General features: G+C 38.2%; 3 protein-coding genes and 1 long non-coding RNA gene across 5 annotated transcripts; 3 read left to right on the top strand and 1 right to left on the bottom strand.

Annotated features, from left to right (window-relative positions):
• Positions 1-4,976: 4,976 nt before the first annotated feature.
• On the top strand, positions 4,977-7,444 carry LOC131328669 (protein FAR1-RELATED SEQUENCE 5-like). The gene is made up of 3 exons (XM_058361584.1): positions 4,977-5,024; positions 5,167-5,172; positions 5,252-7,444. The coding sequence occupies exons 1-3, from the start codon at positions 4,977-4,979 to the stop codon at positions 7,442-7,444; spliced, it is 2,247 nt and encodes a 748-aa protein (XP_058217567.1).
• Positions 7,445-7,470: 26 nt separating this feature from the next.
• LOC131328956 (uncharacterized) lies at positions 7,471-8,307 on the top strand. The gene is made up of 3 exons (XR_009200585.1): positions 7,471-7,541; positions 7,631-7,712; positions 7,894-8,307. It is a non-coding gene; the product is annotated as an uncharacterized LOC131328956 (long non-coding RNA).
• A 940-nt stretch (positions 8,308-9,247) lies between these two features.
• On the bottom strand, positions 9,248-12,682 carry LOC131328668 (uncharacterized). Its single transcript, XM_058361583.1, has 5 exons — positions 12,615-12,682; positions 11,541-11,599; positions 11,213-11,450; positions 10,857-10,915; positions 9,248-9,727 (listed from the first exon to the last, which is right to left on the bottom strand). The coding sequence occupies exons 1-5, from the start codon at positions 12,680-12,682 to the stop codon at positions 9,678-9,680; spliced, it is 474 nt and encodes a 157-aa protein (XP_058217566.1). The 3' UTR covers positions 9,248-9,677.
• Positions 12,683-19,007: 6,325 nt separating this feature from the next.
• On the top strand, positions 19,008-22,364 carry LOC131328955 (rho GDP-dissociation inhibitor 1-like). Of its 2 annotated transcripts, none has more exons than XM_058361939.1 (5): positions 19,008-19,619; positions 19,720-19,786; positions 20,855-21,073; positions 21,169-21,293; positions 21,942-22,364. In XM_058361939.1, the coding sequence occupies exons 1-5, from the start codon at positions 19,368-19,370 to the stop codon at positions 22,017-22,019; spliced, it is 741 nt and encodes a 246-aa protein (XP_058217922.1). In that variant the 5' UTR covers positions 19,008-19,367; the 3' UTR covers positions 22,020-22,364. The 2 variants fall into 2 exon arrangements, with proteins under 2 accessions (XP_058217922.1, XP_058217923.1); XM_058361940.1 differs by having other exon boundaries at positions 19,122-19,619; positions 20,855-20,977.
• Positions 22,365-22,874: the final 510 nt, after the last annotated feature.

Raw genomic sequence — 22,874 nt, 5'->3', positions numbered from 1 at the left:
CTTCCCCGGCCTTGGCTATAAGCCGGCTCTATATCGATTCTCCTATGAATTCCCATGTCTAGGTAATGGATCACAACAAAAAACTTTTCAGGCTCTTAGAGTATCTCTAGACTTGACCTATTTTAAGACTTAAATTTAAAAATGGAGCAAAAATCATAAAAATCTCTCTCCAATCTTTGACCCAAACTCTTTTCCATTTTGAGTTTTATCCATTTTTTTTCCCATATCTGAGACAACTTTTGCCTTGACTCATTTCTCCAACGCCTAGTTAGAGAGAGAGAAAGAGGGAGATGTGTAAAATTTGAATTTGATGGTTAAAGATGTGTCTACCCAAAATGAGTTTTTACCCAAAATTTGAATCAAATTTAAAGAAAAATATAGGTGAAGGCTGGAGATGCTCTTATAGACCATGGAGGAAGCTTCTGGGGCTATCCTTGAAACGGAGTTTCTATTCGGAACTTCAAAATACATGTAAATTGGATAGGTTTTTTGATCGTACTAGGATCTCTGATTCTTGTCAGAAGTATCACCAAGGGGGAGTCGCAAAACTTGTTGGAACTAATCTTCACCCTTTTTTTTTGAACTAATCTTCTCCCCTTTTTTTTGAGTGGCGAAAAGAAAATTTTTTTTTTGAACTAATCTTCTACCTAACACCAACAATGGAGGGGATCATGTTGGCAGCACAGTAAATGTAGATGGAGCAGGCCCTTCTTTTGCAGATGTTGTTTCCGGGTATAGGTCGATGAGATCGTTTGATTACACGAGATCAAGCATTGTAGCTCGGGAGGAAGACATTCATGGGCTCCAGAGAAGTGTTGTCGCTACACTTCCTGCTCCAAGAAATATGGATTCTCTAGGGAAACTTTTTATGCTGAGGGAGTTCTAGACATTCAAATTAGAGATATGGGTGGTAATTTGGTTCTGCTTACCTTCTCCTCGATCATATCCTTGATATGAATTCCATGTTAGAAGGCGGGGGTCAGAGTTGGTTGTTCAATTGGTTTTGTGGAGGTTAAACAGTGGACGCCAACCCTTAAAGTGGAAAAGTCTAGAGTGGTTATATACTGCTATGGGATTCCCTTAACCTTATGGAATGCTGATACCTTTCTTTAACATTGGGAAGTTATGGGGTGAAGGTGAGGTCATTACTTCAGATGAAGCAACATCCAAAAAAAACCATCTTTTTCAGTGGGAAAGATCTTGAGGTCATTAACCACTCTCTTAATTTTGAACATCATGACGCGCTTTTTCCGATTAGAGTGGTTGAGTAACAAGTGGTGGTTAGCAACTTTATGAAAGCAGTTTGTGAATGCAATGTTTGTTATTTGGATAAATTTCACTTACCTCTCCTGAGGTTTCTGACAATGACAGACACCTCCCCTCATGTTTTAAAAATAGCACTTACCTCCCCTCTGCTTCAGTTGTTGGCTGCAGATTCCCCCATTGCCGTTAGAAGACCGTTACTAGGTAACGGAAAATGCTTACATCAACTACTAAATCCATTTCATTACCAATTTTACCCCTTTAGAATGATTTTGTGAAATGAATTCTCTTCTAGACTCAATTTAAAAGACATTAATGTTCCTAATTAAAACTATTTAAAAGAGATTAAGTTATTATACATATCTTACATGCACGTGTATTTTCAAAATTAAACACAGACATACATTGATTTTAAATATGCGTGTATAAGCATTTATTTTACAAAACTTTGAAAACACTTTTGATTTTTTGAAGTCAAATGCATATTAGGCATGAATATAGAGATTAAGTTACAATTTTTTTCCTAAATTTTTTTTTGTAGGAAACTTGAAACAACTTTTGACTTTTTTGAAGTCAAATGCAAATGTAGGCATAAATACAAAGCAATTACAATTTCTTTCCTTTATCATGAAACTTCAAATGTCCTTTTTTTTTCATTTTCTTTTTTGCATAGAATAACAAAAATTTCTAAAAACAATATGGCTTTAAATTAAGGTAAACTTTTTTTCCCAACCCTATCATTTATCAAGAAACTTCAAAAGTCTTTTTTTGTTTTTTTGCATAGAATAACAAAATTTTCTAAAAGCAATATGGCTTTAAATTAAGGTAAACTTTTTTTCCTCAACCCTACACCATGCATCTTTATAGCAAAATTATTATGTTAAAAGTTTTAGTCACAATATATTTTTTCTCCAACTGATTTCTATTTCGAACTTTTCGATTACATATATACATTTGGTTTAAAATATGCATGTATAAGTATTTTTTTCTACGGTGATTGAAAAAGATTTTGAATTTATTTGAAGATAAACGATACGTACGCACTACAAAGAAATTACATAAAGCTTCAATTTTTCTTATTTTTGCAAAGAATAACAAAAATTTCTAAAAGACATGGTTTTAAATTAAGGTTACATGTCATCCAAACTAGGAAAAAATTGATTGGAGTAAAAAGGTATATTTTGGCTAAAACTCTTACACAATTTCTTAGCCAAACCATATTTTTTCTCGAACCGAATTTTTTCCAAACTTTTGGATCTGGTAAAACAAATTTGTGATTAAAAGTTTCATGGTATTAAAAAATTCTATGGTATATAGAATATAGTTGCTAATTGAGTCGGTTTAAATTAGCAGTACACAAAATTATAATTGGAAAAAAAAGGTAATGGGTTCCCAATACAAATACCTTTAGAATTTTGCTGGAATTAAATTTTCACAACTTCAATGAAACTAGAAATCTAAAACTAAATATTTAAATCTTTGAAAATAGGCAAAAAATTAGTCATTTTAAAGTTTGTTTTCACAAGAATTTTAGAGATAAGATGAAGTAAACTTTCATTTTTTAAATTCTAGACTAGATAACTATTGCATTAACTCCAATATCTTAATTAAATTATAGTTTAAATTTTATAGCAAAGAGAGACCTAGGGGAAGTACCTACAATTGTTAGAAACCTCAAGGGAGGTCAATAAAAGGGTAAAATTGTACATTCATGCACTCTGTTAACGTCTGTTAGCCGACAAGTCTGACAGGGGAGGTAAGTGCAATTTTAGAAATGTGAGGGGCGGTGTCTGTCATTGTTAGAAACCTCAGGGGAGGTAAGTGAATTTTACCCTTGTTGTTTTGCTAGAGTGGAAGGATTGATTAGAGAAAAGGGGAAGGCAGAAGATGAGTTTTGTTGTCCAAGATAATCAGGAGGAGGATGAAAATTGGGCTTTTTCTATCGTAGTTGAGAGCCCTTTAATTACGAGTCCTTTCTCTCATGTTCAGAATCTGGGTCCTAGGGTTTCAAGGCCTCCTGTTAAAGAGAAAAGAGATGAGCTTAGCTTTCTTGGGGAAAGATCTTCTCATGAAGCTATTCTTAAATTGGAATAGAGATTAAATAGGGCCAAAAAGAAGATTAGGAAGAAGAAGCTTATTATCTCTGAGTTTGAGATCAAGGCTGCCGGTGTCAAAAAGAAAGCTAGAGAGGTCTCTTCTACTTCCATTTCATCTCAGGACATTTAGAATAGGAACTCTCTTTTTAAGAATGCGCGTAGGGCGATAGATATAGGGGAAACCTTGGGCATTAAATTTAGAGGGGCAGGAGCTTAAATCTACAGAAATTTGTTGAAATGGAGGAGGCTAAAAGAGTTGAAAAGATTGATGCTCTTGATGATTTGGGAGAAGATCCACTACAAGAAAAATAATCTATTTTTTTTTATCGGCAAAAGAAATTTTATTCAAAGAATCGAAGTTACAAGGATTAAACGGAAACGGGATAACGGCATTACAATCCGCAACCTACATCTCAACTTTGTTGACACCTAAGCCGAAGGCAATCATATGCTACCCGCTACCCAAAGGAAAAGGAAGTTGGTAAGAAACCAACCAAAACAGCAAGACTAACAAAACAAACCGAAAGCCACAAAATGACCCCTAAAGCACACAGTAAAAACTAACTAAAGCATTGTTGAATCCTGATGAATGTGGAGAAATTCTTCACCACCTAGAACTCAGCATCAATCAGATGAGAATGAGCATTGTTTTCTGACATCGGATCTTCAAACAGCAGCGAAACCCACAGCAACGAAAACAGCATGGTAGGCTCACGTGATCATGCGCAAAGCTTCAGCATTGAATCGTGGCAAGACCAACTCCAAATGATAACACAGACTTAGATGAAACCGTATGCAATGATCTATTGGGGGGGAGTGATGATCTCGAGGTAGGTGCTTTCTTTTCTCTGAAATATCAATTTTGCTATCAGTAGAGACCCAAATCCCGACCTCCATCCCGATCTGACGTGGAAGGTAAGGGTCCCACTGCTTCCGTTCAAACGCGCGAGAAACAAATCCTTCCCATTTCAAAAAAATTTGGGAAAGTGAATATCTGTTTCTCTCTTCTTCTCGCCCTCCAAAAAACGAGCCACGAGCCAGCCCCCAAGCTTCTCACATACACCGGCCAACCACCGATTGACCACCACCGGAGCTCCCAGATAACGCCGGGCCACCACCACCGGAGCCCCCATCGATCGACTAGGCCGCCACCACTGACGCCGCACCACGACTCGCACCAAGATTCTCCCGACTTCCACCGACGCACCACACCAGGCCACCACGATCTCCTCTCTTCTCTCTCCTCCATCTCACCAACTCTCCTCTCGTCGCACCACCACCAATGGGCAACCCCAAACCCGCCACTACCACCACCGACACACCACCTCCATCTCTTCTCTCTCACTGGTATCTCTCTCACTTCCCTGCCCACTAATCTACATTTGATTCTTTCTGTTGGCTATTCCCTAGTCGATCCTTCAATTTTAGAGGAAGAATCAAGAAAATGGGTGCAAAAGGGCTGACCAAAATATAGCAGCAACAGCCGCAAGAAATAAGCAACACAGGGGAGGAGAGAGAGTACGCTCTGGAACAGAAAAATGGGCAGCAAAATTGTTAGCTGCAACTACTTGTTTTTTTCATTCCACTTCCCTTTAAATACTTAGGGTAATACATAACATGGACTTGGGCTTCATCCTAACATTAAGCCCCATAACAAGACAAAAGGTACTAGCCCAACTCACAATAATACTTGGCCCAAATATTGTATTTAGACTGATAGCAAAATATTCGAACATATATTTACGTATGTCGTTTTCTCAATGACCAATTTATTATTCTGTAATTGTATGATTGTTTAATGTTTCAGTGCATTGTACATGTGGACTAGTTCAATTCTTTTTTAAACATAGTTATGTGTGTATATTCTTAAGTCTGGTATTTCTTATTTGTAGAATAATTTGGAGGAAACTCAAAATTTGGAGGTGGTATTGGAACCTAAGGTTGGAACAATATTTGAATCTGAATACGAAGCCCAGGAATGTTATGCTACTTATGCGAAAGCAAAAGGTTTCGGTGCAATCACAAAAACCTCTAAGAAGCGTAACATGGTAAAGTCGAATATAACTTATGGTTGTCATCGGGCTGGAAATGCCAGGCCAACGGGTTTGAACCCCATTAAATCCCATCCAACACCCAAAACAGGTTGTAAAGCCCATATGAATATCTCTTTGCAAGTTGACGGGAAGTGGATGTTGAATTCGATTGAACTGAACCACAACCATGAAATGGATCCAGAAAAAGTGAAATATCTTCGGTGCTATCGGAATATCCCACCCCATTCGAAGAGGATAATTGAATTACACGCGGCAGCCGGAATCACAATGAATAAAACCATTGCCTCATGTGTAATCGAGGCAGGGGGGCCTGATAATCTACCATGGATAGATAAGGATGCAAGGAATTTCAAGGATAAAGAAAGGCGTTTACGGCTCAAAGAAGAGGATGCCGAAGCAATGCATAAGTACTTTGTCAAAATGCATGAAGATAACAGTGACTTCTTCTATGCCATCGATCTTGATGAAAATGACCGATTACAGAATGTCTTTTGGGCTGATGCGTATAGTAGAGAGTTGTGTAAAGAATTTGGCGATGTGGTCACCTTTGACACGACTTACCTTGTTAACAAATACAATATGCCTTTCGCACCATTTGTAGGGGTCAACCATCATGGACAATCGATTTTGTTTGGATGTGGTTTGGTATCACGGGAGGACACCACTTCATTTGTATGGTTGTTTGAGACTTGGCTTTCTTGCATGCATGGTTCCTTCCCTAATGCCATCATCACAGACCAATGTAGGGCAATGCAAAACGCGATAAGTGAAGTATTTCCAAATGCACGACATCGTTGGTGTTTGTGGCATATCATGAAAAAAATTCGTGACAAGTTGAAGAATTGCAACGAGTATAAGGCGATAAAAACATCTCTCAAGAGTGCTGTTTATGATTCCTTGTATCCAGTGGACTTTGAAAAAAGTTGGGCAGATCTCATCAAACAATTTAATTTACAGGGCAATGATTGGCTAGCTGGATTGTATGAGGAAAGGCATCGATGGGTACCGGCATTTGTTAAGGATACCTTTTGGGCGGGGATGTCAACAACCCAACGAAGCGAGAGCATTAATGCCTTCTTTGATGGCTACGTCCATTCCAATACCACCTTGAAGGAGTTTGTGGGACAATATGAGAATGCCTTGGGTAAGAAGGTGCAGAAAGAAGAAGAGGCAGATGCCCATTCCTTAAACTTTCAAATTCAGAAAGTGTCCCCTTATGGTTTTGAAGACCAATTTCAACAAGCATACACAATTGGAAAATGCAAGCAATTTCGAGAGCAAGTAGGCCAAACGATTGGGTGCAATTTGACTATTGGACCGGTAGTAAATGGTATTTCACAGTTCCACATTGAACAAGACATCCTAGTTGGAAAGAAAAAAAATATATTTAAAACTTGCACTTTCCTTGTTCATTTTAATGAGGAGTCAGCTGAAACTAATTGCAATTGCCGGTTGTTCGAGAGTAAGGGAATGGTGTGCTCGCATATGATCTCGGTTTGGTCAAAAAAGAAGCTTGAAGTAGTGCCCGATAAATATATTCTTCGACGATGGATGAAAAACTTGGTGAGGAGTTACAAAAAAATTAAGGTGAGTTATGTTAATTGGGAGCGCAAACCCGAATTCACTCGCTATGACAGTTTGTTGAAGTTATTTAATGAGGCAGCCGACATTGCCATGTATTCCATTGCCAAGACTGATAGGATGGCGGCTAGGTTGCGAGAAATTAAAGTGGAGAATAACTTATACGATGAGGAGTGTCAAAGCAATATGCCTACGGTTGGAGATGTACAAAATGGTTTGAAAAGTTTTCAAGATGAATCAAATACCGTGGGCGATCCAAGTGTAGGGCCTCGGAGAGGGCGACTGCCAATGAAGAGGAAACAATCAATGACTGAGCAAATTGTTAGGAAGAATACGAAATCAAACAAAAGGGTCCAATGTAGTCGCGCCAATGCAAAAAGTACATTGGTATACCTTTCATTATGCATTCCTTTCGATGTTTCACATAATTATGCTCATTGGTTTGTATGATTTCGAATTTGACTTTATTTCGCTTTAGGATGTGGAAGTCAACACTCATGCTACGGGATTTCACGAGATTGTCATGCAAGAGAGTGGAAACGTTACTGTAAGTATGACTTCATTTGCATTACATCGAGCCTTTTCAATTTGTAATTTTTTTCATGTTACTATCATTTCAATTGGTTATGATTTCAGCCATCTCAGGCAAGTGTAGGATATCTTGGTACGTGGAGCTATGACCTTAATGAATCTCCATATGATTTGGAACATGATTATAGTAAGTTTCGCTCTAAGACTTCCTACTTTTATTGATTTATAAGTTTAACTAGGATTCTCTCTCTCTCTCTCTCTCTCTCTCTCTCTCTCTCTCTCTCTCTCTCTCTCTCTCTCTCCATATTTTGATTTGACTTGGTTTGTTTTTGTTGTCTTTCTTTTTTTGTGCATGTTGATAACTTCAGGGATGGAATGATGCATTTGAGATACAAGACATGATATGAAACAAATGAAGGATGTGAAACAAATGACTAGCGTCCACTTTTGTGAAATATCATGTTGCTACTTTTGCATCATTTTGGTGTTGAAATTGTAGTTTTTTGGTTTTGTAATTGCTGTATTTTGTTGGTGGAATGCAGTTTTTTGGTGTGGTATATGCCCCAAGCTTTGCTTCATTGAAGCATGGGCTAATGCTGTAGATGAATCCGCTTTTGATGTTGCTACTTTTTTGGCAAAAGCGTGAGGAGATGGCAGAAGCATGAGTGGAAAGTTATCAGTCAAATTTAGTGTCAAAACTCGAGTGCATGATTTCCAATTATGTAAATTCGTTCATATCAATGTATTTTGATTTCTCCAAATTCGTTCATTGTGTAAATTTGATTCACGCCTTTTTGCATATTTTGATTGTATTGAATTTGCTTGAGTTTTCCATATTCATGGATCCTGAATTCAAGTCCATACTCATGACTAAGCAAATTAAAGTTGTTGCAGAGAGAGAGAGAGAGCGTGCGTGCAATCAATGACTGAGCAAATTAAGTTGGAATCTCTGTTATGAAATGGAACTATTATGTGTGTCATGTCAGCGTATCCATAACGTGTCCTATACCTGTATCCTGTCGTATCGGTGTATCCGTATCACATATTCGTATTGTGTCTTATACTATATCGTGTCAGCGTATTCGTAACGTGTCCTATACCTGTATCATGTCGTGTTGGCATATCCGTATCGCGTATCCTTATTGTATCGGCGTATTCGTAACGTGTCCTATACATGTATCATGTCGTGTCGACGTATCCGTATTGCATATCCCTATTGTGTCCTATGTCTGTATCGTGTCTTATACCGTATCGTGTCGGCGTATTCGTAATGTGTCCTATACCTATATCATGTCGTGTCGGCGTATCCGTATCGCATATTTGTATCGTGTTGGCGTATTCGTAACATGTCCTATACATGTATCTTGTTGTGTCGACGTATCCGTATTGCATGTCCGTATTGTGTCCTATGTCGGTATCGTGTCCTATACCGTATCGTGTCAGTGTATTCGTAACGTGCCCTATACCTATATCCTGTCATGTTGGTGTATCCATATCGCATATCCGTATAGTGTTGTGTCCTATAACTTGGAATCTTTGATACCTGAAAGAAAAAAAAAAAGCATCATTTGTTTCTCCTGGAGCAAATGGGTCTAGCCAGAGATTCTTAATTTCATGTCTTGGCTGTTGACGATAGCTCATTGGGAGGCTCCTCAAGACCTCATCATGCAATACAAGAAAAAATAGTATTGCCCTCGCATGAAAAGAATTAATTGCAGCGGAAAACTGAAAATTGTACACTGTTTATTGCCAATATTTCAATACTTGTATCGTAACTCTTTCACACAGCACAGAATAGTTCCAACCAAATCAATTACAAAAGAATTCAAATACATCCCACGCTGACTGTTATTCCTAACTACCTACAGAAGCAATTTTACAAATGCATGTGACTATCCAAAGAGACTAATTTCCCAACTCTATCTAAATATTTAAACAAAGACAAGCAATTTTGTTGCATTGTCTTACTCATCCATCATCAATCCCTCACAAAAAAAAAAAACCTATCACAAATATATTTACAGCTAAAAGACGATAAACATTTCTTCCGTATCAACCAGTCATTGCACGTATGTCTTGAGCCTCTATCAACCGGTCATTGCACGTACGTCTTGTGTTTGAAGTACATTGGTACATTGATAATCGCTGCAGGTCATTGCACGTACGTCTTGTGCCTGAAGTACATTGGTACATCGATAATTGCTGAAACAAAGACATATGATTCATTTAATTAGAAAGTTAACAAAACAAAGTCAAATTGCCGAATCAAACTAGATAACTCTAATGTCAAACTCATATAATTAGGCACATAAGGATATGCAAATTCTCTATCAATAGAAGTATAAATGAGACTTATATTCATAGAACAAATTCCCTCTTCGGAATTACAAAATAGTATCCACTAGAGAACTTAAATTGAACTAGAATTTAAGTCCTTGAGAATAGATACATTATGTGCTTTACAACAACCAATCTAAAGATTTGTCTATTTTAAAATTGGTAAACTTTATTTTGTATTCAGGATCTCCTCACAAGCCACATCTAATAAATCCATGGCCACGTAGCCTCCAGCAATTGATCTCCATACCAACTAATTATGCTTTCAAACCAAGTTACCAAGGTATGAACATAAATTCAGAAAAACGTGGCCAATAAGGCTAAGGAAGAAACTAAGATTCCCAATGATACATTGGAGCTAATTACCAGATTGAGTCCGGATGATCAATTCAATAACAGAAATGTGAAGTCAGGTTATTTTCCCAAAAGAATTCAGCAAGAGAAGAGAACAATAGGAAGTGCCTAGTTTTTCTTTAGTTCAGGAGTGCCTATAGAAACATTCCATGAAAAGACGTGAAATTTAGATGGCTAGAAAAGAATAAGCATATGTCCAGTTTTGATTCTCAAAGATACAAGTTATCCAGTTTAGTCAAGCAATCCCCTCGCAAAACCAAGCACATACCGTACGCATTTGGCCGATATGTTCTCTTAACTATATTTGGGTCCTTGAGCCCTCTTAAATCTCAACTTGCACAAAAAATCTGCAGCAATACAGCCCCAACCGTGTAGTCAAAGTACAACCTAGTCACTTGAGCAAATGATTGTGTGTACATAAATATAAGCAAAAACAACTCAGACAAGCCATAAATTGAACTACTTGGGTGGCTGCCAGAATCCTCTTCCGAAGTCCACAGACAAAAATGGTTTTCAATAGCAATGGTTTCTTGAAACTTCAATTAACCACAAAAAGAGCTATTGGAATAGGATTCTCAAAAAATGGGGGTCCATAATACTTAAATTCAATCACGAAAAAGTTCTCAGCTGGAGTACTTACCAAATGAGTAGGGTCCAAGAAGAGTGAAGTTGAGAAGCTCATAAGGGCCAAACCAGTCACTACCATCAACAGAAGAACCGAAATTTTCTCAATCAACAAAATCGACACCCAAAACCAATTTAGTCACTCAACAAAGAACCGAAATTTTCTCAATCAACAAAATCGACACCCAAAACCAATTTAGTCACTCAACAGGTGGGCAACCACAACTATCAGAATCGAAAACCCAAATATAAAAACCCCAATTTTATGAAATCTGAAAAAAAAAAAAAAAAAAACCCCTAATTTTTTCGCGTGTGCTCATTAGTGAAAGAATCACACGTAGATTCGTGGCGAGGGAAGTGAGAGAGAGATACCTGTGAGAGAGAGATGGTGGTGGTGCGTCGGTGGTGGTAGGGGCCGGGTTTGGGGTTGCCCATCGTTGGTGGTAGGGGCGGGTTTGGGGTTGCTCGTGTTGGTGTTGCGACGGCCGACGAGAGGAGAGTGTGATCACGGAGGAGAGAGAAGAGAGGAGATCGTGGTGGTGGTGGGGGAGTTTAGGGTGCCCATCGGTGGTGGTGGGTCGAGAGAGAAGAGAGGATATGGTGTTGTGTTCTCAGACAGAGAGAGAGAGGATTTCACGATTTCAAAATTTGGGAATTTTTGAATTTTGAGAACAGGGCTGTAGAGGAGTGGACCTCTTACCTTTCCACGTGGGATCGGGCTGAAGGTCGGGATTTGGGTCTCTACTGATAGCAAAATTGCTGAAATATTGATACCGAGGTATATATGGCAGTGTTTACAGTGAAAAAAGGAGCTTCAACTGTTATTAGTCCATGAGAGGCTAAGGCTCCGTTCCGGAAAGGTAAATAAGTACTTATTTTTTAGTAAGGCAATTTTAAGTTCAAAAATTATGTGCTTACGCATATAATTTTTCAATCAATATGGATCTTATTTGATAGATCTCATTGAGATCTTTAATACGGTGTAAAAAAAATTGAAAATTTATTTTTTATTTACATTATTTTTGAGTTTGAAAATATGAAATAAGTACTTATTTTTTAATAAGGTGTTCTGGAACGGGGCCTAAATATTCTAGGCTAGGGTAGAGAATGAAACCTCATGTTTCGTAGTAAGTATTTGCAGACTCTTTATTTATTCTCCGAATGCTTGATTTAATCAAATAACCGTTCTTACCTCTTTTTAATTAAGTTAGTACTTTTGGATATGGATTCAATCATGTTTTTTCCATGATTTGAGATTCTTGCTACTTTACTTGATTTTTTTTTCACTTTACACTTATTGCACATTAAAACAAATCTGAGTAGCAGGAATCATCCGAGTCATACCGGCAGAGCAAAACTCAGTAGGTTTGGTGGTCTCTATCTTTGTCATCCATTTCCCATTGTACATGATGTTCATTTAGAAAATATCGAATATTATGACGCCACTCTTATGAATATTCCTCATTAAGGTTCCAATTTGCAGTTTTGCTAGCTAATCATTTAAACCTGTTATGCAACTCTTAATTTCAAGCACTCTTATGAATATTCCTCATTGAACCTGTTATGCAACTTTTAATTTCAAGCACTGGATAGCTAATCATTTAAACCCCTTCCCCAAATAAATAAGGGATCTGTTCCCACGCATGTTTCACTGTCAATCGCAATTGGAAGCACGAGTGACATATATATTGGTCGGTATATTTGCACTGTTAACGAACCCAAAATTGGTATTGTAACTGAGATTCCTTTTGACCCGAATTTATACATCGATCACCTTCCCATTACTGTTAAATGCCGAAGCCAAGCCACATCCATATCCATCAGGAGATTAACCGCATACATAGTTATAGAATCATTATTATTCTTCTTTCCTCTTCAACATCAACACCACAATTCTTATCCATTACAGCCACCCACTCTCAGAAGTCACAGCAGAAGACAAACAAAAAGCAAAAACCATAAATGGCAAATAAAATATGGTCCCAGCCGCCTGAAGAACGGTTCAAATCAGAATACCCAAAACAAGGCAAACAGATGCCCGCGTTGACGGAGCAGAACAGAGATCCTCGAGCCACCAGATGTACGGCAATGGAGGTTAGGCAGGAAATGGCAGCGATCGGCGTGAAAAGAAGTGAAATATCAGAAAGGCGACACAGATTGCAGCATCAGCTCAGACGTCAACCTACGAGGCCACGAAGCAACTCACGAAGCAGAATCCCAATCAGGAAACGGAAAGAAAGGGACGGCCACCAGAGATGGCTGGCCAGCGACGACACCGAAGTTACCGGCACAGGGTAGAGGAAGAGGAGGCTGGCGTTTCATGGTTTCTTTGGGGAAGGGGCTGAAACGATCCCAATTTTTATGAGTTCAAATTTATTCACCCTTTTTGTGGCTTGAAGTTGAGGGTTGTTCAGAGAAAGCTCTCAAACTTCTGACAACATCTACGGTGCACACTACCGTACCATAACCTAGTCCTAGCGTCAAGTTCGTTCCCATCCTCGTGTTTCGTATTCTCAAGCTTCTTCGCCTTCTCGAGTAAAGCCTTTGAGACCCCTTAATATTGGACCAACAACAGATCCTTCATCTACCGTTGACAGAGGGAGAAATTTTTTCCGGTGAATTTCACCACCTCACACATGCTATTCGACATCTTTTTTTTTTTGGATAAGTACTATTCGACATCTTTATTGTAACCTAGATTGAATTCCTAACTTGGGGCTCTGATACCATTTTGTTGTAACTATATGGGGAAGACACAATGATTCGATCTATAACACGGACAATACATATGAACGAAAGCAAGGCAAACAAGAAACAATCACACAAGAACACATGATTTACAATTACATGGTTCGATATACAGACTTCGTATTTGCTCTAGGGGAGAATGGTCGGATCTTCCACTATAATCAATAAGGATTATAAGCACCAATCTCCTGTCAATTGCGTCACTCTGCTTAATTGGTTTTTCTCACCATAGAAGTGCTCAACATTAAAACTGGAGAAACGAGTATAATTAGTGTCCCCTAGCGGCGTGACCATCCGGAGGGACTTGACTGCCGTCCGGATGAGAGATCCTGCAACTTCAGTTTTTTCCAGTCACTTGTAATCATCCGGACGATCCTTAGCCCCTTCCAGACGAATTCTAGTTGCTTCCCCAATTGAAGCCACACACAACACCCTTGATGTGAAAACCTATGTGCTCCTTTTTCATACATACGTACGAAACGGTGTGCCTTTACACGATGTACGGAGGAGTGGTTACATAAACTTTTCAGGATTGATAAAACTGTATCAAATTGATTTATGCAATACATACCAAGCTACAATAGTACAGTCCACATGATAAAACATAAAAGACTATTTGACTAATTTATTGTGAGTTGATGGGAAAATGATCAACAAACAAATCGACAGTTATGGCTTAATTATAAAAATTGTCAATATGACGACAATGATTCAAGTTCTGTGAACACCAATAAACAAAAGTCTCTTTTGTACTTTTGTATTGAGATACTGGGTCGAACACTTTAAGAAACTAACTATCGAAAATTTGACTTGGAAATTATGTTTAATCCGTTTGACGGGACAAAAATCTCAAAGCACTCTTGATTTTATATAGATGGTAGGATTTTTCAGTGCTTACTGAATTACGATAAATCAGATCGGCAAAGTGGAGCTTGCATTCTGCAATTTAATGAATCCTTTGTGACAGAAATCTAAAACAACACTTGCAGCAACTTCCAGCTATTTGAAGGAACCCAATGTAAAAGGCTAAGATGACATTGGTAAAAATAGTTGAGGCATGTTGTTTCCTAGGGGCATTGTCCAGCGCATATCTTCGGCTTCTAGGTTTGTCATATCAAAGATAGAGTTCCTAGTCCAACAGACTAGGTTCTAAGATACATAACATAATACATAATACATAATGCAAAAGGATGGGAAGAAAAGTCTAGCCTAATTCTTTCTTCTTCGTTCCATTTATACTTTCTTCAGCTGCTATTCTACCTTGGGGAACACTTAGGGGCCGCTGCTTGGTGCAGTGGAAGAAGCTAGCTAGGGCTTCCTGATATAGCCACACAATTGAGTCTACTAAAACATAGCTTCATGCAGATAACGGCGAGGATTGGGTCTATACTCAAGTAAGAATCCAGGCCTATAACCAACAACGGCTTGAGTCCTTATATTGATTTGTCTTGACGAGAAGAATCAATAATCCACAAAAAAATTGGCTCAAAACTAACAAATAAAATTGGCTCAAAACTAACAAATGTAAAAAAAAAATTAAATAAGAACAAAATGCTAACTTTTAAAAAAAGTTAAGTGGAACTATGTGGGTGCTACCCATTGCACACCCCACCAGCTCAGTATATTTGCCCATACCTCCCAGACACGATCGCAATGCAACAGCATATGATCTAAGGATTCAAGGGAAGTGCCACAGAATTCAACACTGTGAATAATTCCAATCCTTCACAGGAAATCTGCAGTTTTGACTCTTGTAAGGTTCACCAACCATCCAAAACATTGAACCCGGCCTATAGGGCACTACAATATTGTTCCGGATGAGTACATATATTGCTTCAGTACTGTTACCATGAGGTTGAGATCTGGACAGCTCATACATGGATTTGACAGTGAATTCGTTTGAACAATCCCTCTTCCAAATTAGAAGGTCATGGCTACCTTCATTGTTTAACCACGACACGTGTCCAATAATTCCTGAAGCTCATCCTGTGATTCCTTTTCCCAATTTCGTATAACCTCCTTCTGAACTGAAATTCCCATTGTTGAGTGGATGCCTTTCTTTGAAGAAACTTCGCTAAGCAATTCCTCTGTGTTGGAAATAATTCTGAACAGAGCAGGGAAGGTTATGGCTAAAGAAGGTTTACTTAGCCATGCATCTTTCCAGAATAAGACTGATCAATTGCCACTGCCCTCTTTTATCCCAACATTTTCCAAGTAATTGGAATACATTTGTGGTTGCCTTGACTGAATTTTGCACTTTGTTGTTTATTTCCAAATTAGGAATCCAATCACCCTCTACCATGTTATACTTTGCCTTGATGACTTTTCTCCAAAGATCTTGCTTTTCTGTACCAATACCATACCTCCACCACCACTTTAAAAAAGCAATGATTCATTCATTTCTTTGATGCTTCTTATACCCAGACCACCACACTTCTTATCTTGAGTTATTTTGTGTCCAAGCTACCATGTGAATCTTTTTCTTCAAGTCTAAACCTCCCCACTATAAGTTCTTTTTTTTTGTTTTTTTTTTTTTTTTGAGTGCTTTAAAGTGCTTAAACGTGAGAAATCATTAAGAACTACCAGACCAGTGATTATGACTCCCTTCCAATAGGGCTAGTGATAGACCTGATAAGTTGATAAGATTCCAAAACTCTAGGGAATACGAGGATGAGTCTGGATCTCTCATGTAATGTTCTCTTCAGTGATCTTCATTCATATGGCACATAACAATTACTTAGTGATTTTACTTGACAATTTGAGCTATTCATTTCGTAGGCCTCATTATATTCTTCACTCATGATTCATATCAATGTAAGATTGGTCGATCGGACATCACTTTACAATCACCTGAATATAACTTTTTTCTAGAAGGAGAAATGCACAATAAGTATTTAAGAGAATGGACGGTCAGATACTTATCGTGTATTTCTAATCCATTGGGTTTTTTTATGGGATGATAAACAAAACGAGATTTACACAATAGTTTGCTAAGTTCTTCAAGTGAGACCGTGATGAATCCTATTTTGCGTCACTTAAGAAGATTAAAGATTATGACGCCGGATTTTGCAAATGGGATTGAAGAAAAGTAAAAAAGAGGATAAAAGGGAAAAAACAGATAAAGCTCACCACCCAAGTTAGGGAACCAACGGGATACAGATTGACACCACCCGAGGGTTTAACGAGGGATACAGGGCTGGGGACCGCTCACCACTCTAAGGAATCCACCTAAGAGATACAGAAACGGGGAACTCGCCACCTGTCGGAATCCACCGATGGATAAGAGTTACAAGAAGATAAATCTTCTCACAAGCCAAAGGCTATTTTAATTCAAACACACTCTCTCTAATGATTTCATTCATAGCAACCTAATTTATAGGCACACTTGGAACATCCCTCCAAGCATAGGAAAAATAAACTTAGATTTTCGAAGTAAGAATTAAATGAAAACAATTACTTTGACTACAGAAAACTAGGTAGACTCTTTGAATGACTCAATGACTCTTCGAACGACCAAATGACACTAAAAACTGTGAATAGATATTTAGACTAGAAATTAAAAGACATGATAAAAAAAAATCCTCGTTTTTAGTAGAGCCAATGAATTTCTGCATCATTCTCCCTTGGTTGAAAAAGATTCGCCCTCGAATCTTCACCGACTTCTTTGCCATTGCATTCACTTCCTTTTTTTCTTTTTTTCCACAAAACTTCTACTTTAACTTTCACATCAATAATCTCATTAACCATATTGAGCTCAGAACTTCTGGTTGAAGGTGGACCAAGAAGTTTCTTTTCAATAGTGTTGGCCCTACCAACTCCTGCCACGTCAAGTGTAACCACAACCAATTCAGGTGAGCAAAGCGGCTTTCTAGCAAGATAATTAAGAATCCCCATTGCACAATCACCCTTGTGTAGTTTAAGAACTTGTTTACAGCTCTTCATCAGAATCAACCCTTGCCCCCGTGCAAACAAATTTTGGGCATTGCCTACCTCATCAAAGCACAATGAAAGTGATGCCTTAGAATCAAAATTCATAGGAATAGAATTCTGGTTATCGTATATGATCAAGAACCCGTCTTCGGTGTACTCATCATAAACTGGAGGCAAATTCCAATCCACTATTGGTAGTGAAGAAGAAGAATCCTTGTCTGAAAAGATTTTATCCGGCGTTGTTTGAAATTGCGAGCAACAATAACTTGCCATTGAACCCAAAGCTCTGATACCAATTTGACGCCGGATTTTGCAAATGGGATTGAAGAAAAGTAAAAAAGAGGATAAAAGGGAAAAAACGGATAAAGCTCACCACCCAAGTTAGGGAACCAACGGGATACAGATTGACACCACCCGAGGGTTTAACGAGGGATACAGGGCTGGGGACCACTCACCACTCTAAGGAATCCACCTAAGAGATACAGAAACGGGGAACTCGCCACCTGTCGGAATCCACCGATAGATAAGAGTTACAAGAAGATAAATCTTCTCACAAGCCAAAGGCTATTTTAATTCAAACACACTCTCTCTAATGATTTCATTCATAGCAACCTAATTTATAGGCACACTTGGAACATCCCTCCAAGCATAGGAAAAATAAACTTCGATTTTCGAAGTAAGAATTAAATGAAAACAATTACTTTGACTACAGAAAACTAGGTAGACTTTTTGAATGACTCAATGACTCTTCGAACGACCAAATGACACTAAAAACTGTGAATAGATATTTAGACTAGAAATTAAAAGACATGATAAAAAAAAATCCTCGTTTTTAGTAGAGCCAATGAATTTATGCATCAGATTATCAACCGAGAGAATCTTAAAAAGAGATGATCTCATACCATGTAATAATTTGTTGTATTGTGACTTGAATAAAAAAAATTTAACTGGACTCTTTGTTTTCGATCTCCATTTTTTTTTTTTTGTTCTCAATTTCTATTCTCATAAACTTTAATAATTCAAGATTTTTTCGGAATATACTTTCAAGCATAAGCACCCGTGGCTTATGTAGCCACAACAAACGACAAAATTAACAGGCGGCCTCAATTTCAAAAAAAGAAACCACAACAAATGGTAAAATTATTCACAGGACCACTTACATGAATCCAGTGGGAGCCCAGTGTTAATACGGTTGGTAGGTGAGTTTATTCGTCACACAATTGACCAGTGTTAGATTTTTGGAGATGTACTGCAAAAAAGTAACTTCTCGAGAATTTTCTGGCCTCGGCATGGATAGCTTTCTTTTGACTGGACCGGGAAGGAAATTAGTTTGAAATGCACATAAACTGATCCGAACACTATAACGGATAAAAAAAAAAAAAAGGGACCACCGTTATATGCACGCTTTTCGAATCCCAGGCATTCCCTTTTTCTTTTATTTTTTTCCCTAATAAAAACTCGGGAGTCCCCTTTCCCTCTCTCTCATCTACTCGGGAGTTGAGAAATTGAGATATTCAACGACACCACCCACCCACAAAACAAAAGCAAGAAGACAATCCCCAGTGCTCCTTTTGTCTTTCTCTTTTTGGTGGGCCCACTTCTGTTTCCGGGTTTTCCCCTTCATTCGGGTTTTACATTTGTGGGGAATTTTCTCGGGCAAAGACAAAGCACTCCCTTTTTCACTGTGATTCCTTCACTCTTTTCCAGTCTTTTCACACAAAAGATTGCATCTTTTCTTGATTTTGGCATGTGGGTTCATCTCCTGTTTCTCTGTACTTGAGAGAGTCAATTTGGTTGTTGGGTACTTCAGATTTCGTAGGCTTTTTGGGTTCTACTGTTTGATGATTTGATGTCTTCCAGTACCGTTGGAGCTGTTTCTAACTCCAAGAACATGGGGTTTGATGTGGAAAAGGAGGTTGGAGAGAAGAGTGGAGTTGAAGAGAGTGGTGATGAAAGGGTAGGGAATGTCAAGAGAAGCATGAGTGAGGAGGCGTCTTTTTGTGCAACTGAAGATGATGATGAAGATGAAGATGAGGAAGGAAGAAGTAAAATCCAACTTGGTCCTCAGTATACCCTTAAAGAACAGCTTGAGAAAGATAAGGTATGGTTTCTAGTCTTTGGGATTTCTATGGTCAGTATACCCTTAAAGAACAGCTTGAGAAACATAAGTTCTCTTTTGTTGGCATTTTGAGAATTTCTAGGATGATGAGAGTCTAAGGAGGTGGAAGGAACAGCTCCTTGGGAGTGTGGATGTGAGCAATGTTGGAGGTATTATTGTTTCCACTTTTAATAATTACCATAATGTGGTTACTGGAATTGGGTTTTGAGGGCTATATACTTGCTAATTTCCTCGTTTTGGCTTCTACATTTTCGTTTTTATTTGCTTCCTTCATTGTAACAGCTGAGACAAATAATGGGTCCATAAATAATCTCTAGTTCTAGATTTCTGTACTTGTCTCAGCTGTTTACATTAGTGATGGAAGACAAAAGTTCTTTTATTTTTTCTTCCACATTTGGTGATGATTCCTGAACCATAGGCTATGAGTCAATGATATGATGATTTTGTATTGCTTACTTCAGGTATTAATTAACCGCTAAGATTTGAGTTGATCTCACAAGTAAACAATGATAATAAAAAAAAACACTCTGCAGCATGTTGTTGGTTTAGGAGCTAGTATTTATTCACAATTGAAGTGAAAGGAGGTTGTTTTTGGGTATTATTTCTAGAGCCTCTTCTTCCTACACAGCAAGTGCTCAAGTCTGCTAATTCGATCCATCGATGCCCTTTTCCACGTAAGAATTCAGCTTTGTTTTCGTAGGACGACTTTATAAACAACAGTGAACAGTTTAATTGGTAGGAGCCTAAGCCTAAAAGCAGCCTTTTCTTGTGAGTTTTGTCAGCAAAGGGCACTGGTTAACATGCTTCGAAATTATTGTACATTCTCGAGAAAGTGCATGATGTGAAGATTGTGTTGATCAATAATCTTAGGAGTTAGGACTTTCCTTAACCAAAACCTTTGTTTTCAGTCACTCCAAAAGAAAATAGAAGATGATATGTCCTTACCAAACCAAACAAGTTTAAGTTGTCTAAGACTCTTAGCTCAATCCTACACACTATTTTGGAGAATGACCAACTTTGTCAAGAATATTTGCTCCTTTTGGCAGTACCACCAAGTTCAAAGTAAAGATGAGTTTTTTTGAAGCTCTATTCCCTTTGTATTATCACCAGCTTCAGATGTCCATGTAGTCATTTTAATTAATTCTAAGTTTCTAACACTTTAATCTTTGATGATATTTGTGTTTCATAGCATTGATTTATGGTTGCAATTTTCGTAGAAGCACTGGAACCGGAAGTGAAGATCCTCAGTCTTTCAATCCTCTCCCCAAACAGACCAGAAATTGTTCTTCCTATTCCTGAAGATGGAAACCCCAAAGGCTTGTGGTTTACTTTGAAAGAAGGTAGTCGATACAGCTTGAGATTCTCTTTCCAAGTCAAGAATAACATTGTATCCGGGCTTAAGTACACTAACATGGTTTGGAAAACTGGTTTGAAAGGTAAACTTATCTGCATCCAAAGTTATGCCAACTATTTCATATATATATTGTCATAAACGTGTGAACACTTCACCTCATATTTAGTCTTATTCCAGTGGACAGCACAAAAGAAATGCTTGGAACCTTTAGTCCACAGCAAGAGCATTACACACATGTGATACCCGAAGAGACCACCCCCTCCGGCTTTTTTGCTAGAGGTTCATATTCTGCAAGATCGAAGGTACTATTGTATGCCATAAGTCATTCTTCCTTGAAATTTCTTCCATAAATCTTCATTTCATCACCTGGAAGTTAAGGGCTCGACAGACAATGAGAGCTTCTTCTGATATATATTGGGTCCTCATCTGGATTTTCTGAATGGAAATGTGTGGGCTGCTGCCATGGTGAAGTTTTTGGAACTATTTATTAGCACTAGCAGAATGTGTTCATCATAAGTTTCCTTCTCGCTCATGATTTATTTATGTTGTTAATGGGAAACTGTTAGGCAATTCTGTAAATTTGTCTCGATATACTATTCTTATCGGAAGATTTTGATGTCAATGAGTCCTAATTGTATCACTACATTCTACCATCCTACAGTGGCCCATTCTGTCCTGAACAAACGGCCCACCTATTCATGGAGCAAATGTACTGTTTCTTGGCCTTTACCACGGTCTATGGCCCCTGTTGAATTGTTAACCGACTGCTTGACATAGACCTTGCTTCTTCTAGCTTTCTAGTTTATCCTTTTGCATCTTAATGTTTGAACGAGAAACTAAACAGTCTTGGAAATGCAAAGCAACAGGACAATGTACTTACTTCATTGTGCCGATTTTCTGATTGGATCGCGATAATATGATATCCGTTGTCATGTTTCTTTTCTTTTCAGTTTGTTGATGATGATAACAAATGCTACTTGGAGATTCACTACACATTTGACATCCAGAAGGATTGGGCCACACCTTAAACAAATGACTTCTTGGCCGGCGGCATTAGTATCCTTCCACAATGTCCTCTTCCAATTCATTCCATAATGATGCCAGATTGCATAGTGATTGTGACTAGAGAGACTCACCCATTTATGAAAAGAGCTTGACATGTCTTTTAGGTAGTCTTTTTTCCTGTAGTAAGTTCCTCGGCAGTTACGAGCTGGCTAAGATAGATTTTGTGGTGGAATTGTTTTCAGCTTTCTGAACTTCTTTTATTCAGACGAACTATTTGGTGTATCTTATTGACAATGAGAAAGGATAGGATTGTGTTAAGAGTTAGAGAGAAGTGCAGGCAATAGATGGGTTCTGTTACATTTTTTTTTTGGGTTCTGTTACGTTAGATAACTGTATCTTCTTCTGTTAGTTTTGCTGGCTACTGTTTCTGCTGCTAAAGTTAGCTCAATTATCCATTATTGCTTGTTCTTTTCAAGCCTTCATTTGAGTTGTTGGGGGAACTACGCATCTCACCAAAATTACATCAAACTACTTTGGTTTTTTCAGTCAATGCCGAAATAATTAAGTGATGCCAAAAAAGAGCATTGGTGAATTGAAATTATTTAACAACCTAGATTCAGCTCGTGTTTAGTAGAGCGACAACTGGTGTAATTTGCTCATATATTTATAGCACCGAAAAATTCTCGCGTAGGCACGGAGATAATAATATAGTTGGCATAGGCTTCCAGCTGGATGCCATTGATACCCATGAAACATGTTTTGTGTGAGAGTGCAATCATTCTGCTGCAGTGACACAATCATGATTCTGAATTCACACTATGCCAGTGGGACTATAATAGTACTGCTCATTATGCAGCTAGACCTGCCTTCGTATCCAA

The sequence above is a fragment of the Rhododendron vialii genome, chromosome 6a, assembly GCF_030253575.1.
Source record: "Rhododendron vialii isolate Sample 1 chromosome 6a, ASM3025357v1".
NCBI lineage: Eukaryota > Viridiplantae > Streptophyta > Magnoliopsida > Ericales > Ericaceae > Rhododendron > Rhododendron vialii.
Note: the sequence above shows the minus strand (reverse complement) of the source record. Positions and strands in the feature narration are given on the sequence as shown.

Coding starts and splice junctions, on each gene's coding strand:
- LOC131328669 (XM_058361584.1), top strand. CDS start 4,977: ATGGACTTGGGCTTCATCCTAACATTAAGCCCCATAACAAGACAAAAG.
- LOC131328668 (XM_058361583.1), bottom strand. CDS start 12,682: ATGTATGCGGTTAATCTCCTGATGGATATGGATGTGGCTTGGCTTCGG. Junction 11,451..11,540: donor GCCCGATCCCACGTGGAAAG/GTAAGAGGTCCA, acceptor TCTCTGTCTGAG/AACACAACACCATATCCTCT. Junction 10,916..11,212: donor CCACCATCTCTCTCTCACAG/GTATCTCTCTCT, acceptor TGTTGATGGTAG/TGACTGGTTTGGCCCTTATG.
- LOC131328955 (XM_058361939.1), top strand. CDS start 19,368: ATGTCTTCCAGTACCGTTGGAGCTGTTTCTAACTCCAAGAACATGGGG. Junction 19,787..20,854: donor GGATGTGAGCAATGTTGGAG/GTATTATTGTTT, acceptor CAATTTTCGTAG/AAGCACTGGAACCGGAAGTG. Junction 21,074..21,168: donor TTGGAAAACTGGTTTGAAAG/GTAAACTTATCT, acceptor GTCTTATTCCAG/TGGACAGCACAAAAGAAATG.